Here is a 17,515-nt window from a genome sequence, read left to right as displayed (position 1 = left end):
CTGGGAGGAGAGAGGCTGATGCTAGGATGAGAGAGGCTGATGCTGGGAGGAGAGAGGCTGATGCTGGGAGGAGAGAGGCTGATGCTGGGGGCAGAGAAGCTGATGCTGGGGGCAGAGAGGCTGATGCTGGTGCAGCATGGGGGATGGAGCACGATGGGGGGGTGCGCAGCATCGGGGATGGAGCACGATGGGGAGTTCACAGCATGGGGGATGGAGCACGTTTGGGAGTGCGCAGCATGGCGGGTGGAGCACGTTTGGGAGTGCGCAGCATGGGAGATGGAGCACGATGGGGGTGCGCTGCATGGGGGATGGAGCACGATGGGGAGTGCGGAGTATGGCGGATGGAGCACGTTTGGGAGTGCGCAGCATGGCGGATGGAGCACGTTTGGGAGTGCGCAGCATGGCGGATGGAGCACGATGGGGGGTGCGCAGCATAGGGGATGGAGCACGATGGGGAGTGCGCTGCATGGGGGATGGAGCACGTTTGGGAGTGCGCACCTCCCCCCAACACACACACACACACACACACACACACACGCGCACTGCACAACACACCACACACCACACACACACTGGGAACCACAAACAACTGCCCTACACAGACACCCACACACACAGACAACGCTGCACACACCCAACACCCAACACACAAACACCGCGGCACACACAAATATACGCACATACCGCACAACACACACATTGCGCAAAACATACCTCCCCCCAACACACCACACACACACAAACCGCGCAACACACACACAACGCTACAGACACACAGCGCTCCACAAACAACGCAACACACGCAACACACATACAACACCGCTCTCACCCCCCGTCACACCCAGACAACACCCAGAACATGTACAGCCCCTACACAAACACTTGGTAACTACACACAACAACATCTATATATATATATATATATATATATATATATATATATATATATATATATATATATATAACAAAAATCATACATGAACTACACAATACGTAAATTCTAGAATACCCGATGCGTAGAATCGGGCCACCTTCTAGTATATATATATATATATATATATATATATATATATATATATATATATATATATACACATACATACACACACACACTGTACATTACATATGTATATATATATATATATATTATATATATACACACACACACACACACACACACACACACACACACACACACACACACACACACACCAGAGCAGGCAATTTATGTAAAAAAATAAATAAATAAAAAATGCATCTTTGAGGTAAATGTGACATCATACACTAAGAAAACACTGTTTCCTTACACTGCTACAAAGCTCTTGGGTGGGCAACTGATCAAAAGCTTCAGGTCTTCAGTAAATTGGCCCAACAATGGCACCCGGAGGTGCAGGGTCCAGTCTGGATAAGCACGTCTGTTAACGTTTAAGGCAGAGATTATCCTAATAATCTTCACGTCAACCAGTAAAAACACGAGTCTAATGGTCGTGTCAATTATCAACTGGGATTTCACGTTACGCTTTGATAACTCAGGATTAGAAGTGGCGGCTTTGAAGGCCGCAAACACTGCTTGTGACCCAGGTAGTAGGGGTTCACAAACTTGGCTGATATGATCAACTCAATCTCCAAATGTTCCTGCCCGAGGAGATGGTCCCGTGATCACCACACTATGGCTTTACTGTACCCGAATAATGTGTTTTTTTTATTATTTATGTGCTTACCCCAGGTTGATGTGGATCAGGCACTGAGTTGTCTTCTTCCTTACCCACTGCTTCCAAGTCTCTGTTAATTACATACATAGTGTTGCCTCCAAGTCTCTCTCTAAGTTACGTAGACGTAGATAGTACCGCCTCCAAGTCTGTCTATTATGTAGGCATAGATAGTACCGCCTTCAAGTCTCTCTATAAATTATGAAGACATAGCACTGATTTCAAGTCTCTCCTTAAATTATGTAGATACAGATAGTACTACCTCCAAGTCTCTGTAAATTGTGTAGATACAGATAATACTGCCTCCAAGTCTCTCTGTAAATTATATAGAAAGAAAGATGGTACGACCTCCCAAGTTTCTCTGTAAGTTACGCAGACGTAGATAGTAAGGCCTCCAAGTCTCTGTATATTGTGTAGACATAGGTTGTACCACCTCCAAGTCTCCCTAAAAATTATGTAGATATAATACTGCCTCCAAGTCTCTCTCTAAATTATGGAGATACAGATAGTACTGCCTCCAAGATGCTGTAGAAATTATGTACAAATAGTACTGCCTCCAAGTGTCTCTGTAAAATATGTAAACATAGCACTGCCTCCATGTCTCTCTTTACATTATTTTAGATATAGATAGTACTGCCTTCAAGTTTCTCTTTAAATTATAGACATAAATAGTAATGCCAACAAGTCTCTCTGTAAATTATGTAAAAACAGATACTACTGCCTTCTAGTCTCTCTCTGTATATTATATAGACAAGATAGCACTACCCCAGGCTCTTTCTGTAATTATATGGACACAAATAGAACTACCTCTTTGTCTCTCTCTAAATTAAGTAGACATAGACAGTACTGCATCCAAGTATCCCTCTGTAAATTATATAGACACAGATAGTACGACCTTCAAATCTTTCTTTGTAAATTATCTGGACACAGGTAGTATTACCTTTCAGGCTCTCTCTGTAAATGATGTAGACACAGATAGTACTACCTACAATTCTATATCTATAAATTATAAAGACAAATAGTGCTACCTCCCAGGCACTTTCTGTAAATTATGTGGAAACATACCTCCTAGTCTCTTACTCTAGTACTTTCTACCACTGACCCACTGTACATTATGTAGACATAGACAGCACTACCCTCCAGGCAAGGATATACACAGACAAGATCTTTCCTGTAAATAGTATACACTGTGTGCAGAATTATTAGGCAAATGAGTATTTTGATCACATGATAATTTTTATACATGTTGTCCTACTCCAAGCTGTATAGGCTGAGAGCCAACTACCAATTAAGTAAATCAGGTGATGTGCATCTCTGTAATGAGGAGGGGTGCAGTGTAATGACATCAACACCCTATATAAGGGGTGCTTAATTATTAGGCAACTTCCTTTCCTTTGGCAAAAATGGGTCAGAAGAGAGATTTGACGGGCTCTGAAAAGTCCAAAATTGTGAGGTGTCTTGCAGAGGGATGCATCAGTCTTGAATTTGCCAAACTTTTGGAGCGTGATCACCGAACAATCAAGCGTTTCATGGCAAATAGCCAACAGGGTCGCAAGAAAGGAAAAAAAGGCGCAAAATAACTGCCCATGAATTGAGGGAAATCAAGCGTGAAGCTGCCAAGATGCCCTTTGCCATCAGTTTGGCATATTTCAGAGCTGCAACGTTACTGGAGTATCAAAAAGCACAAGGTGTGCCATACTCAGGGACATGGCCAAGGTAAGGAAGGCTGAAAAACCACCACCTCTGAACAAGAAACATAAGATAAAACGCCAAGACTGGGCCAAAAAATATCTTAAGACTGATTTTTCAAAGGTTTTATGGACTGATGAAATGAGAGTGACTCTTGATGGGCCAGATGGATGGGCCAGAGGCTGGATCAGTAAAGGGCAGAGAGCTCCACTCCGACTCAGACGCCAGCAAGGTGGAGGTGGGGTACTGGTATGGGCTGGTATCATCAAACATGAACTTGTGGGACCTTTTCGGGTTGAGGACGGAGTGAAGCTCAACTCCCAGACCTACTGCCAGTTTCTGGAAGACAACTTCTTCAAGCAGTGGTACAGGAAGAAGTCGGTATCGTTAAAGAAAAACATGATTTTCATGCAGGACAAGGCTCCATCACATGCATCCAACTACTCCACAGCGTGGCTGGCCAGTAAAGGTCTAAAAGATGACAAAATAATGACATGGCTCCCTTGTTCACCTGATCTGAACCCCATAGAGAACCTATGGTCCCTCATAAAATGTGAGATCTACAGGGAGGGAAAACAGTACACCTCTGGGAACAGTGTCTGGGAGGCTGTGGTGGCTGCTGCACGCAATGTTGATCGTAAACAGATCAAGCAACTGACAATCTATGGGTGGTAGGCTGTTGAGTGTCCTCAAAGAAAGGTGGCTATATTGGTCACTTATTTTTTGGGGGTGTTGTTTTTGCATGTCAGAAATGTTTATTTCTAAATTTTGTGCAGTTATATTGGTTTACCTGGTGACAATAAACAAGTGAGATGGGAATATATTTGTTTTTTATTAAGTTGCCTAATAATTCTGCACAGTAATAGTTACCTGCACAAACAGATATCCTCCTAAGATAGCAAAATCTAAAAAAAAACCCACTCCAACTTCCAAAAATATTAAGCTTTGATATTTATGAGTCTTTTGGGTTGATTGAGGACATAGTTGTTGATCAATAATAAAAAACAATCCTCTAAAATACAACTTGTCTAATAATTCTGCACACGGTGTATATATGGACATTACTGCCCCAGTTTCTGTAAATGTGTTTGCAAAAAACAAGGCTTCTCTAGGTTTTGGTTGCAATTACAGATAGTACTGCCTGCCTTTCTGGCTCAGTAAATACTATACATGCAGATAGTACTTTGTACCAGTTTCTCCCAGTAAATGAAAGCAAATGAACACTTTTTACCTATGTATCAAGCCATGTTAAAATGTATTATATTTATTCATATAGCAAGGAACCCAACAGAAAAGCCAGTGAGAACAATCCGCAGTATTGTTCTCACTGGCTTCTCTGTTGAGTTCCTGGGTATATGAATAAATATAAGGACTTTTACCATGACTTGATACATAGGTAAAAAGTGCTCAAGGTGAAGGAGAAGGCAGAGACCAAGCATTACGATAAAGCCTATCTTGCTGCTTTAGAACATTTGTGCTTTGTTTTGCCCATTTCCATACTGTAATGTTTTAATTGCATACTTACATCCTTACAAATAGTGACTGCTTAGCTGCCAGGTTAGGGGATGAATACTTCTCCACAAGAGCCAGGGTGCTGAAACCAAACTTGTGAATGGGTTCGTTGGAGTCCAGAGGGGGGAAGTCCGTATCGACCTCCCCATCATCCTCCGCAATATGCAGGCAGAACGAGTCCACATTGTCACTGCAAATAAGCAAAGAAAAGGAAGGGAGAGTCAATAATGACCTAATACACAATAATACGATCACTTACAGAATCTGGTTTACTCCAATATGGCAACCATTAATGATCCCGATGGAATTTTCTAGGCTTCAGAAAGGCAAATCTGTCTAATTATACAATAATATTGTTGGAAGCTGCAAAGGCTGTCGCAGCTTTCTCCAAAACCGCACAAAAAAGGTGCGAACAGAATGATCAAAGACGTCACACTCGGGAAATTACACAGATATTTTTTGCTATTTTTAAAGGTCTTCCTGCACTGCAGTCATGGCGGTAGAGCACAGAATGGGGCAACTTTAGTATTTCATTTTATACCTGGTAATCTAGCACTAACATATTCCGCAGCGCTGTACAAGCATTGTCACCAGCGTCCAAAGGAGCTCACAATCTAGATATCTAAGACTAAACAATCACTGATCTCGGGGAGACCCGCCAGAGAAAACACTGCTGGCAGCCAACAAGGGCGCTCAACACAGTGAAAACCTAGGTGCATTGCCCCCTGGGAAATACGCAAATCAAAAAAGGTCCGTGGAGCCTCTGTTAGGAGTCTCGACACAGAAACCAGCCAGATATCCCTCCGGGAAGGACCCAGCCAAGGAGTGGCTCTTTTTAGGAGACCACCATATTAAGTGGCCCTTTTAGTCAATAGCCAACTCTTTGACAAGTTTAAAGATATGACAAGGGAATTACCAAGGCCAGGTATCCATCCACAGACAGCTGTTTCGGGGTATTGCCCCTCATCAGGCATTGCTCCCACCTAGCCAGAATCCTACTCCACACTGATGAGGGGCAATACCCCGAAACAGCTGTCTGAGGATGGATACCTGACCTTGGTATTTCCCTTGTCATATCTTTTAACTCGTCAAGAGTTGGATATCGACTAAAAGGGCCACTTAATATGGTGGTTATGGTGGTCTCCTAAAAAGAGCCACTCCTTGGCTAGGTCCTTCCCGGAGCAATATCTGGCCAGTTTCTGTGTCGAGACTCCTAACAGAGGCTCCACCGACTTTTTTGATTTGCAATCTAGATATGTAGATACACATAGTACTGCTTTATTGTAAATGTAGGCATAGATAGTACAGCCTTACTGTAGATGATGTAGGTGTAGATAGTACTGCCTCCCTGTAGATAGTACTGCCTCCCTGTAGCTGATGTAGATAGTACTGCCTCCCTGTAGATGATATATGTGTAAATAGTCCTTCCTCCTTGTAGATGGAGATAGTACTGCCTCCCTGTAGATAGTACTGCCTCCCTGTAGAGGATGTAGATAGTACTGCCTCCCTGTAGCTGATGTAGATAGTACTGCCTCCCTGTAGATGATATATGTGTAAATAGTCCTTCCTCCTTGTAGATGGAGATAGTACTGCCTCCCTGTAGATAGTACTGCCTCCCTGTAGAGGATGTAGATAGTACTGCCTCCCTGTAGCTGATGTAGATAGTACTGCCTCCCTGTAGATGATGTAGATAGTACTGCCTCCCTGTAGATGATGCAGATAGTACTGCCTCCCTGTAGATGATGTAGATAGTACTGCCTCCCTGTAGAGGATGTAGATAGTACTGCCTCCCTGTAGAGGATGTAGATAGTACTGCCTCCCTGTAGATAGTACTGCCTCCCTGTAGAGGATATAGGTGTAGATATTACTGCCTCCCTGTAGATGATGTAGATAGTACTGCCTCCCTGTAGAGCAGACCTGGGCAAGGGGCGGCCCGCGGGCCACATCCGGCCCGCCTACTCTCTGTGACCGGCCCACCCGTCTTCAGCCGGTGCAGTGGAGCCGGGCTGCAGCGTGCCGGGCAGGGAGAGATCCTGCAGGTCCGCACAGTCAGTGCAGGCAGCGGAACGCAGGAGTCTCTCCTCTGTTCCCTGCCGGCACTTTGTCAGTGACACGCGCGCGCTCTGATGTTAGGCTAGTTTCACACTTGCGTTTAGCGCATTCCGTCACTATGGAGAATAGCGCAGTCCGTTAACGCACTGCGCTATTCTCCATAGAGTTGTATGGACGACGCACTGTAACGCAAGTGTCTGCGTTGCATCCGCTGGACGACGCAGCGTCGTTATTTTGACGCTGCGTCGGGCGGATGGAACGCTGCATGTAGCGTTTTTCTGCGCTTGGCGGAGTGTCAAAAAAACGCAACCTGCAGGAATCCGTTAGGCATCCGTTGTTTTTAAAATGGACGCCTATGGTGGCGGATTCTGTTAGAATGCGTCATTTGACTGATTCCGTTAACGCAGCTGTCTTTACACAACTGCGCATGCTCAGATGTATAAAGTCAAGGGAAAAAAACTACAACGGACTGCGTTATTTTATAAGATCTGTAGCATGCGTTGTGCCACTATATGCAACGCATCCGTTGCATGTGTCACACAACGCAATGCTACGGATCCCGTCCAACGCAAGTGTGAAACTAGCCTTATCAGTACTGCGCTGCGTGTGTCATTTCTAAAGTTCCCGCCCAGCCAGCAGGAGAAGAAGCTGCAGCAGCCGGGGCCTGAAGAGAAGCAGCGTCGGGGGCCCGTACAATAGCAGCTCAGCGGGGGACCTGTACGGAGGTGCCTGAGAACGGGGACGATAAGAAGGGAGAGGTAAGTAGTGACTAATAAGCTGAGGAGGGGACAAATACTGGGGGTGTAGTGGTGTAGTTTTACAGGTGTAGTATATGGTGTTGTGTATATAGTGGTGTAGTATATAGTGGTGTAGTACATGGGGTCAGGGGCGTAACGACCGCGGTCGCAGAGGTCGCCACTGCGATCGGGCCAGCAGGGTTATAGGGGCCCGGCACCGCTCTGCAGAGCTGGCTGCCGGGCCCCTATGTGTAGTGCCGCTGTGTAGTGGCCGACAATGCGACCGTCAGGGGGCCGGCCTGTGAGTCAGGGGAGCCCAGTGTCAGTAGAGGGGCCCCTGACCTGGAGAGGCCACCAGCCATGTCTGAGCTGCAGCAGAGCAGGAGTGACCTGCAGTGCACAGAAGACGGAATAATCCATCCTGCAGGACCTGCGATGATGTCACGCCCATGTGACTGTGTGGGAGGAGACACAGGAGGCCGGGCAGAAAGCAAAGATACTGATTCCTGAAAGAGATTTGGACACATGATGACTGGTAATAAGAAAAGAGGGGACATGAGTGGGAGGGGGGCTGCAGGGTGAGGGGCATATGAGGGCTGCAGACTGACAGAAGGATGTGAAGGGGTGCAGAGTGTTTGAGAGGGGTAAGTTGGGGTACAGGCAGGGTGAGATATGTGGGGCAGGGGGTGTGTGATATGGGGGGGTGCAAGCTGTATGGGGAGCAGGGTGTATGACATATGGGGTTGTGTAGTGTGTGTGATATGGGGGTGCAGGCTGTGTGGGGAGCAGGGTGTGTGACATATGGGGGTGTAGTGTGTGTGATATGGGGGTGCAGGCTGTGTGACATATGGGGGTGTAGTATATTATAGGTGTGCTATATGGAGGTGTAGTATATTACAGGTGTGCTATATGGAGGTGTAGTATATTACAGGTGTACTATATGGAGGTGTACTATATTACAGGTGTGCTATATGGAGGTGTAGTATATTACAGGTGTGCTATATGGAGGTGTACTATATTACAGGTGTGCTATATGGAGGTGTAGTAAATGGGGTGTAGTGATGTAGTATATTACAGGTGTGCTATATGGAGGTGTAGTATATTACAGGTGTGCTATATGGAGGTGTAGTATATTACAGGTGTACTATATGGAGGTGTAGTATATTACAGGTGTGCTATATGGAGGTGTAGTATATTACAGGTGTGCTATATGGAGGTGTAGTATATTACAGGTGTGCTATATAGAGGTGTAGTATATTACAGGTGTGCTATATGGAGGTGTAGTATATTACAGGTGTGCTATATGGAGGTGTAGTATATTACAGGTGTGCTATATGGAGGTGTACTATATTACAGGTGTGCTATATGGAGGTGTAGTAAATGGGGTGTAGTGATGTAGTATATTATAGGTGTGCTATATGGAGGTGTAGTATATTACAGGTGTGCTATATGGAGGTGTAGTATATTACAGGTGTGCTATATGGAGGTGTACTATATTACAAGTGTGCTATATGGAGGTGTAGTAAATGGGGTGTAGTGATGTAGTATATTACAGGTGTGCTATATGGAGGTGTAGTATATTACAGGTGTGCTATATGGAGGTGTAGTATATTACAGGTGTACTATATGGAGGTGTTGTATATAGTGGTGTAGTATATGGGGGTATAGTGATGTAGTATATTACAGGTGTGCTATATGGAGGTGTAGTATATTACAGGTGTGCTATATGGAGGTGTAGTATATTACAGGTGTGCTATATGGAGGTGTAGTATATTACAGGTGTGCTATATGGAGGTGTTGTATATAGTGGTGTAGTATATGGGGGTATAGTGATGTAGTATATTACAGGTGTACTATATGGAGGCGTAGTATATTACAGGTGTGCTATATGGAGGCGTAGTATATTACAGGTGTGCTATATGGAGGTGTAGTATATTACAGGTGTACTATATGGAGGTGTAGTATATTACAGGTGTACTATATGGAGGTGTAGTATATTACAGGTGTACTATATGGAGGTGTAGTATATTACAGGTGTGCTATATGGAGGTGTTGTATATAGTGGTGTAGTATATGGGGGTATAGTGATGTAGTATATTACAGGTGTACTATATGGAGGCGTAGTATATTACAGGTGTGCTATATGGAGGTGTAGTATATTACAGGTGTGCTATATGGATGTGTAGTATATTACAGGTGTGCTATATGGAGGTGTATATAGTGGTGTAGTATATGGGGGTATAGTGATGTAGTATATTACAGGTGTACTATATGGAGGTGTAGTATATTACAGGTGTGCTATATGGAGATGTAGTACATTACAGGTGTACTATATGGAGGTGTAGTATATTACAGGTGTAGTATATAGGGATGTAGTGATGTAGTATATTACAGGTGTACTATATGGAGGTATAGCATATTACAGGTGTGCTATATGGAAGTGTAGTATATTACAGGTGTACTATATGGGGTGTAGTGATGTAGTATATCGCAGGTGTATTATATAGTGGTGTAGTATAATACAGGTGTATATGGGGGTGTAGTATATTACAGGTATAAGGAGGGAGTGTAGTATAATACAGGTGTAGTATATAGGGGTGTAGAGGTGTAGTATATTACAGGTGTAGTATATGGAGGGGGTGTAGTAATGTAGTATATTGGGTAGAACTGAGTTAATTATATTTGTCCGGCCCTCTAAACCAATCCCAATTTCTCATGCGGCCCCATGGGAAAATTAATTACCCACCCCTGATGTAGAGGATGTAGATAGTACTGCCTCCCTGTAGAGGATGTAGATAGTACTGCCTCCCTGTAGAGGATGTAGATAATACTGCCTCCCTGTAGAGGATGTAGATAGTACTGCCTCCCTGTAGAGGATGTAGATAGTACTGCCTCTCTGTAGATGATGTAGATAGTACTGCCTCCCTGTAGATGATGTAGATAGTACTGCCTCCCTGTAGATGATGTAGATAGTACTGCCTCCCTGTAGATGATGTAGATAGTACTGCCTCCCTGTAGATGATGTAGATAGTACTGCCTCCCTGTAGATGATGTAGATAGTACTGCCTCCCTGTAGATGATGTAGATAGTACTGCCTCCCTGTAGATGATGTAGATAGTACTGCCTCCCTGTAGATGATGTAGATAGTACTGCCTCCCTGTAGATGATGTAGATAGTACTGCCTCTCTGTAGATGATGTAGATAGTACTGCCTCCCTGTAGATGATGTAGATAGTACTGCCTCTCTGTAGATGATGTAGATAGTACTGCCTCCCTGTAGATGATGTAGATAGTACTGCCTCCCTGTAGATGATGTAGATAGTACTGCCTCCCTGTAGATGATGTAGATAGTACTGCCTCCCTGTAGATGATGTAGATAGTACTGCCTCCCTGTAGAGGATGTAGATAGTACTGCCTCCTTGTAGATGATGTAGATAGTACTGCCTCTCTGTAGATGATGTAGATAGTACTGCCTCCCTGTAGATGATGTAGATAGTACTGCCTCTCTGTAGATGATGTAGATAGTACTGCCTCCCTGTAGATGATGTACATAGTACTGCCTCCCTGTAGATGATGTAGATAGTACTGCCTCCCTGTAGATGATGTAGATAGTACTGCCTCCCTGTAGATTATGTAGATAGTACTGCCTCCCTGTAGATGATGTAGATAGTACTGCCTCCCTGTAGATGATGTAGATAGTACTGCCTCTCTGTAGATGATGTAGATAGTACTGCCTCCCTGTAGATGATGTACATAGTACTGCCTCCCTGTAGATGATGTAGATAGTACTGCCTCCCTGTAGATGATGTAGATAGTACTGCCTCCCTGTAGATTATGTAGATAGTACTGCCTCTCTGTAGATGATGTAGATAGTACTGCCTCCCTGTAGATGATGTACATAGTACTGCCTCCCTGTAGATGATGTAGATAGTACTGACTTCCTGTAGATGATGTAGATAGTACTGCCTCCCTGTAGATGATGTAGATAGTACTGCCTCCCTGTAGATTATGTAGATAGTACTGCCTCTAGATAGATAGATGAAACAGGTACAGATAGTACTGCCTGCAATGTAAGTGTTGCTGTTACAGATGATGTAGGCAGAAGCATGAATGACATCTTATAAGAAAATGACAGGTCAGTCTGTAAAGGAAAGGGCTAAGAACTTTGCAAGACAATCCTCCAATTAAAAGGAATAAATCTCTAGATTTCAAGTGAACAAGTCATCGTTTAACACTTTCCCTTCCAGGTCAAACCCCCGACCACGGAGAATGGATGCAACCGGTTCTGTCTTTCGGAATATTGCTTTGTGAGATATTAAGCAGCAGAAATAACCAGCCTGATTGAGGAGCGGCGCGCTGACCCTCTGGATCAGTTCCCTGCTGGCATTACGGGACATCGTGCCAGATGCAGGGATGAATATGCAGGAAACCATAAGGCATGGCCGCAAAACTGCCTCAGGCGCCAACCACAAGTGGTCGTAAAAGCAGCAGTACAAACTCTCTTTGCGTGCGTGCGCGAGACAATGGGGACAATATCGTAATGTGGATAAAATCTGCTGCCCTGGAGAGACAGAGCCATAACTCAGCGCTGCGGAGCGTCGAGGGAAACATCCGCGGCTAAACATTGCATGGAAATGCTTCATCCAAATAAAAGGAGAGAGGTTCAAAAGGTTTCATTAAAATGATGTATGCTGTGCTCAGCGTCTCAATCATATGTGCTGCGGAAACAATGTGCTTCTCTAGAATAGAGCGCGCGCCGCAAAAAATCACCAGCTGCCACCGCTTACCATCAGTGTGAGGTCACCGGTAAGAAGGGCAGCGACTTCCGATATGTAGGGGTGTGCACGGCATTGGGGTAGAACTGATAAGACTTTGTAATGACAGGAGTTGGACACCAAATTGCAAGGTGTGAATATCCTACGTATTATGAAATCCTCACTTTTTTCTTCAGGAGCACACCGCTCCCCTGCCTCACGGCTTCCTTCTTGCCATGGAGTGGTGACATGGTTAAGACGCTGGTCCGTCCAAACGGTGAGCTATGCCTCTGTAGCATTGGAGGAGCATAGAGACCCTTAAGTCTGCCGGATCCAGCAGTGTCGCAAGCTGTATTGCAAGCGCACGCTTCTAGCCTAGGAAAGTGGCCACTTCTGATACCGTATAGAGGTGGCGTGTAGTCTAGGCAATGAGCAAGAAACTATAAAACCAAAAAACCCTCCATTCTTGAGATCGGAGAGTAATTTTAATACGAGGTAAAGAGTTTTTGTTTTTTACATGCATATATGCTCATGCGATAACCCAGGTGCTTTTGCAGTAGAATACTAATATCTTTAAATAGGGCTTCAGGAGACCTTTCAGGATCAGTAAGCTTTATTGCTTTACCTTATCCTGTTATCTTGTTATCTCCATAGAATTCCCCATTTCTTTGTCGCTCCTTCTTGGGAGACCCAGACAATTGGGTGTATAGCTATGCCTCCGGAGGCCACACAAAGTATTACACTAAAAGTGTAACGCCCCTCCCCTTCAGCCTATACACCCCCCGTGCTGCCACGGGCTCATCAGTTTTTATGCTTTGTGCGAAGGAGGTCAGACATGCACGCATAGCTCCACAGCTTAGTCAGCAGCAGCTGCTGACTATGTCGGATGGAAGAAAAGAGGGCCCATAACAGGGCCCCCAGCATGCTCCCTTCTCACCCCACTCTTGTCGGCGGTGTTGTTAAGGTTGAGGTATCCATTGCGGGTACGGAGGCTGGAGCCCACATGCTGCTTTCCTTCCCCATCCCTCAATTAGGGCTCTGGGTGAAGTGGGATCCTTTCGGTCTCCAGGCACAGGAGACCGTGCTCCATCCACAGCTCCTGAGGACCATGCTGGATAGGAGCCGAGTATCGTTCAGGGACATGGCCCTGCTACTTTGAGGTACTCTGTGTCCCCGTGGGGACCGCGCACAGCAACACTCCAGCATTGCTGGGTGTGCTAGTGCACCGGGGACAGCAGCGCTGGCTGCGTTTGTGCCATTACACACTTCAGCATCGCTGAGTGTGTTCGTGTAGGGGGACTGCCGCGCTGACCGCCGCTGCCATGGTTATCACTGCGGCGCGGCTGGGACTGTTAGTGCGCCGGGGACTTCCGCGCCGACCGCGCTTATACGGCGGCCGCGCTTATAACTCGAGTCCCCGGCTTTTGCGGCCTAGTCTCGTTTTCTTCCCGCCCCCAGCCCTGCCAATCAGGGGAAGGGCGGGACGCTGTACAGGACGGCAGCACTGAGGGCTGGAGCATGCTTTGCATACTCCACCCCCCTCACTCTGCACAGTGGGGCACCAGTTCCCGCACTTTTCTGGGTCACGCCCACAGCTCCCTCCTCTCCTCAGGACGCCGGCAGCCATTCCTCTCAGCTCTGCTAACGCTGGAGAGGAGAGACAAGCTCAGGGAGACCCAGGCAGGATTTCTGGTGCCCACACAACCGCTTTGCGCAGGCGGTAAAAGCAGCACCTGTGGTGCTGGCCCCACTAGTGCAGAAGTGTACTTATAGATTATATGATTATAGGCTATACTTTACACTGTATGGTGCACTGTTGATTTTTGTCTATATACCCTCCTGTATTGCTCAGAGGAGACAACAGCATGTCGTCCACAAATAGCAAGGGTGCCAAAGCACAGACTTACTATGCTGCCTGTGCAGCATGTACGGCTATACTGCCGGCAGGTTCCACTGACCCTCATTGTGGGCAATGCTCGGCCCCTGTGGCACTTTCTCAGCCGGAGCCTCTGCTAAGGGCGGCCCAGGGAGAACCACCTGTTAACACTGTCCAGGTGACAGGGACGGAGTTTGCAGTTTTTACTGAAAGACTTTCTGAGACTATGGCTAAGATATTAGAAGCCTTGCAGTCCAGGCCGGCATCTCAAGCCAGGGGCACTGTGGAATCATTGCCCCCTGGTCCCCCTCAGTTGGAACAGCAATGTCCTCCCGGGGTGTCTCATGGATCCCAGGGTGAGGTCTCTGACACGGACCGCAGCCCCAGACCGACTAAGCGAGCTCGCTATGAAATCCCCTCGACATCATCACAATGTTCAGGGTCTCAGCGAGAGGACTCTCTGTATGATGAAGCGGAGGTAGCTGATCAGGATTCTGATCCTGAAGCCGCTCTCAACCTTGATACTCCTGATGGGGACGCCATAGTGAATGATCTTATTGCGTCCATCAATGAAATGTTGGATATTTCTCCCTCAGCTCCTCCAGTGGAGGAGTCAGCCTCTCAGCAGGAGAAATTCCGTTTCAGGTTTCCCAAGCGTACAAAGAGTATGTTTCTGGACCACTCTGACTTCAGAGAGGCAGTCCAGAAACACCGAGCTTGTCCAGATAAGCGTTTTTCCAAGCGCCTTAAGGATACACGTTACCCTTTCCCCCCTGACGTGGTCAAGGGCTGGACTCAGTGTCCCAAGGTGGATCCTCCAATCTCCAGACTGGCGGCTAGATCCATAGTTGCAGTGGAAGATGGAGCTTCACTCAAGGATGCCACTGACAGACAGATGGAGCTCTGGTTGAAATCCATCTATGAAGCTATCGGCGCGTCTTTTGCTCCAGCATTCGCAGCCGTATGGGCACTCCAAGCTATCTCAGCTGGTCAGGCGCAAATTGACGCACTCACACGTACGTCTACGCCGCAGGTGGCGTCCATAACCTCTCAAACGTCGGCATTTGCGTCCTACGCTATTAATGCTGTACTGGACTCTGCGAGCCGTACGGCGGTTGCAGCCGACAATTCGGTGGCAATACGCAGGGCCTTGTGGCTGCGGGAATGGAAGGCAGATTCGGCTTCCAAAAAGTGCTTAACTGGATTGCCATTTTCTGGCGACCGTTTGTTTGGTGAGAGATTGGATGAAATCATCAAACAATCCAAGGGAAAGGAAACATCCTTACCCCAGGCCAAACCAAAAACACCCCAACAGAGGAGGGGACAGTCGAGGTTTCGGTCCTTTCAGGGTGCGGGCAGGTCCCAATTCTCCTCGTCCAAAAGGCCGCAGAAGGATCAGAGGAACTCCGACGCATGGCGGTCTAAATCACGACAGCGTTCACTACAGACAGGGGTGCAATCTCTCCTTCAAGGTCGGTCACACCCCTTGAGGCGCCTCATGCACTTCCTGGGGAAGATGGTGGCAGCAATGGAAGCAGTCCCTTTCGCGCAGTTTCACCTGCGTCCACTTCAATGGGACATCCTACGCAAGTGGGACAGGATGCCGACGTCCCTAGACAGGAACGTCTCCCTCTCTCAGGCAACCAAAGCTTCCCTTCGGTGGTGGCTTCTTCCCACCTCATTATCGAAGGGGAAATCCTTCCTACCCCCATCCTGGGCGGTGGTCATGACGGACGCGAGTCTGTCAGGGTGGGGAGCAGTTTTTCTCCACCACAGGGCTCAGGGTACGTGGACTCAGCAAGAGTCCTCACTTCAGATCAATGTTCTGGAGATCAGGGCAGTGTATCTTGCCCTAAAAGCGTTCCAGCAGTGGCTGGAAGGCAAGCAGATCCGAATTCAGTCGGACAACTCCACAGCGGTGGCTTACATCAACCACCAAGGTGGGACACGCAGTCGGCAAGCCTTCCAGGAAGTCCGGCGGATTCTGCTGTGGGTGGAAGCCACAGCCTCCACCATCTCCGCAGTTCACATCCCGGGCGTAGAAAACTGGGAAGCAGACTTTCTCAGTCGCCAGGGCATGGACGCAGGGGAATGGTCCCTTTACCCGGACGTGTTTCAGGAGATCTGTTGCCGCTGGGGGATGCCGGACGTCGACCTAATGGCGTCACGGCACAACAACAAGGTCCCAACATTCATGGCTCGATCTCAAGATCACAGAGCTCTGGCGGCAGACGCCTTAGTTCAGGATTGGTCGCAGTTTCGGCTTCCTTATGTGTTTCCTCCTCTGGCACTGTTGCCCAGAGTGTTACGCAAGATCAGGGCCGACTGCCGCCGCGTCATCCTCGCCGCTCCAGACTGGCCGAGGAGGTCGTGGTACCCGGATCTGTGGCATCTCACGGTCGGCGAACCGTGGGCACTGCCAGACCGACCAGATTTGCTGTCTCAAGGGCTGTTTTTCCATCTGAATTCTGCGGCCCTCAACCTGACTGTGTGGCCATTGAGTCCTGGATCCTAGCGTCTTCAGGATTATCTCAAGAGGTCATTGCCACTATGAGACAGGCTAGGAAACCAACGTCCGCCAAGATCTACCACAGGACGTGGAAAATATTCCTGTCGTGGTGCTCTGCTCAGGGGTTTTCTCCCTGGCCATTTGCCTTGCCCACTTTTCTGTCCTTTCTTCAATCCGGATTGGAAAAGGGTTTGTCGCTAGGCTCCCTTAAGGGACAAGTCTCTGCGCTCTCTGTGTTTTTTCAGAAGCGCCTGGCCAGACTCCCACAGGTACGCACGTTCCTGCAAGGGGTTTGTCACATCGTCCCTCCTTACAAGCGTCCGTTAGAACCCTGGGATCTGAACAGGGTGCTGATGGTTCTTCAGAAACCACCGTTCGAGCCAATGAGGGATATTTCGCTCGCACGCCTTTCGCAGAAAGTGGTTTTTCTAGTAGCAGTCACCTCACTTCGGAGAGTGTCTGAGTTGGCAGCGTTATCATGCAAAGCTCCTTTCCTGGTGTTTCACCAGGACAAGGTGGTTCTGCGTCCGGTTCCGGAATTCCTCCCTAAGGTGGTATCCCCTTTTCATCTCAATCAGGACATCTCCTTACCCTCGTTTTGTCCTCATCCAGTTCACCAATGTGAAAAGGATTTGCACTTGTTAGATCTGGTGAGAGCACTCAGACTCTACATTTCTC

The 17,515-nt window shown here is 47.2% G+C and overlaps 1 protein-coding gene across 2 annotated transcripts in view; it reads right to left on the bottom strand.

Annotated features, from left to right (window-relative positions):
• The window catches only part of MAPKAP1 (MAPK associated protein 1), a 239,854-nt gene that overhangs the window by 109,534 nt on the left and 112,805 nt on the right, over positions 1-17,515 (bottom strand). For both annotated transcript variants that reach the window (XM_075322833.1, XM_075322834.1), the window contains exon 6: positions 4,924-5,100. In XM_075322833.1, coding sequence (XP_075178948.1) covers positions 4,924-5,100 — 177 coding nt within the window. The remainder of the gene's footprint in view (positions 1-4,923; positions 5,101-17,515) is intronic.

Source organism: Anomaloglossus baeobatrachus, chromosome 9, assembly GCF_048569485.1.
Source record: "Anomaloglossus baeobatrachus isolate aAnoBae1 chromosome 9, aAnoBae1.hap1, whole genome shotgun sequence".
NCBI lineage: Eukaryota > Metazoa > Chordata > Amphibia > Anura > Aromobatidae > Anomaloglossus > Anomaloglossus baeobatrachus.
Note: the sequence above shows the minus strand (reverse complement) of the source record. Positions and strands in the feature narration are given on the sequence as shown.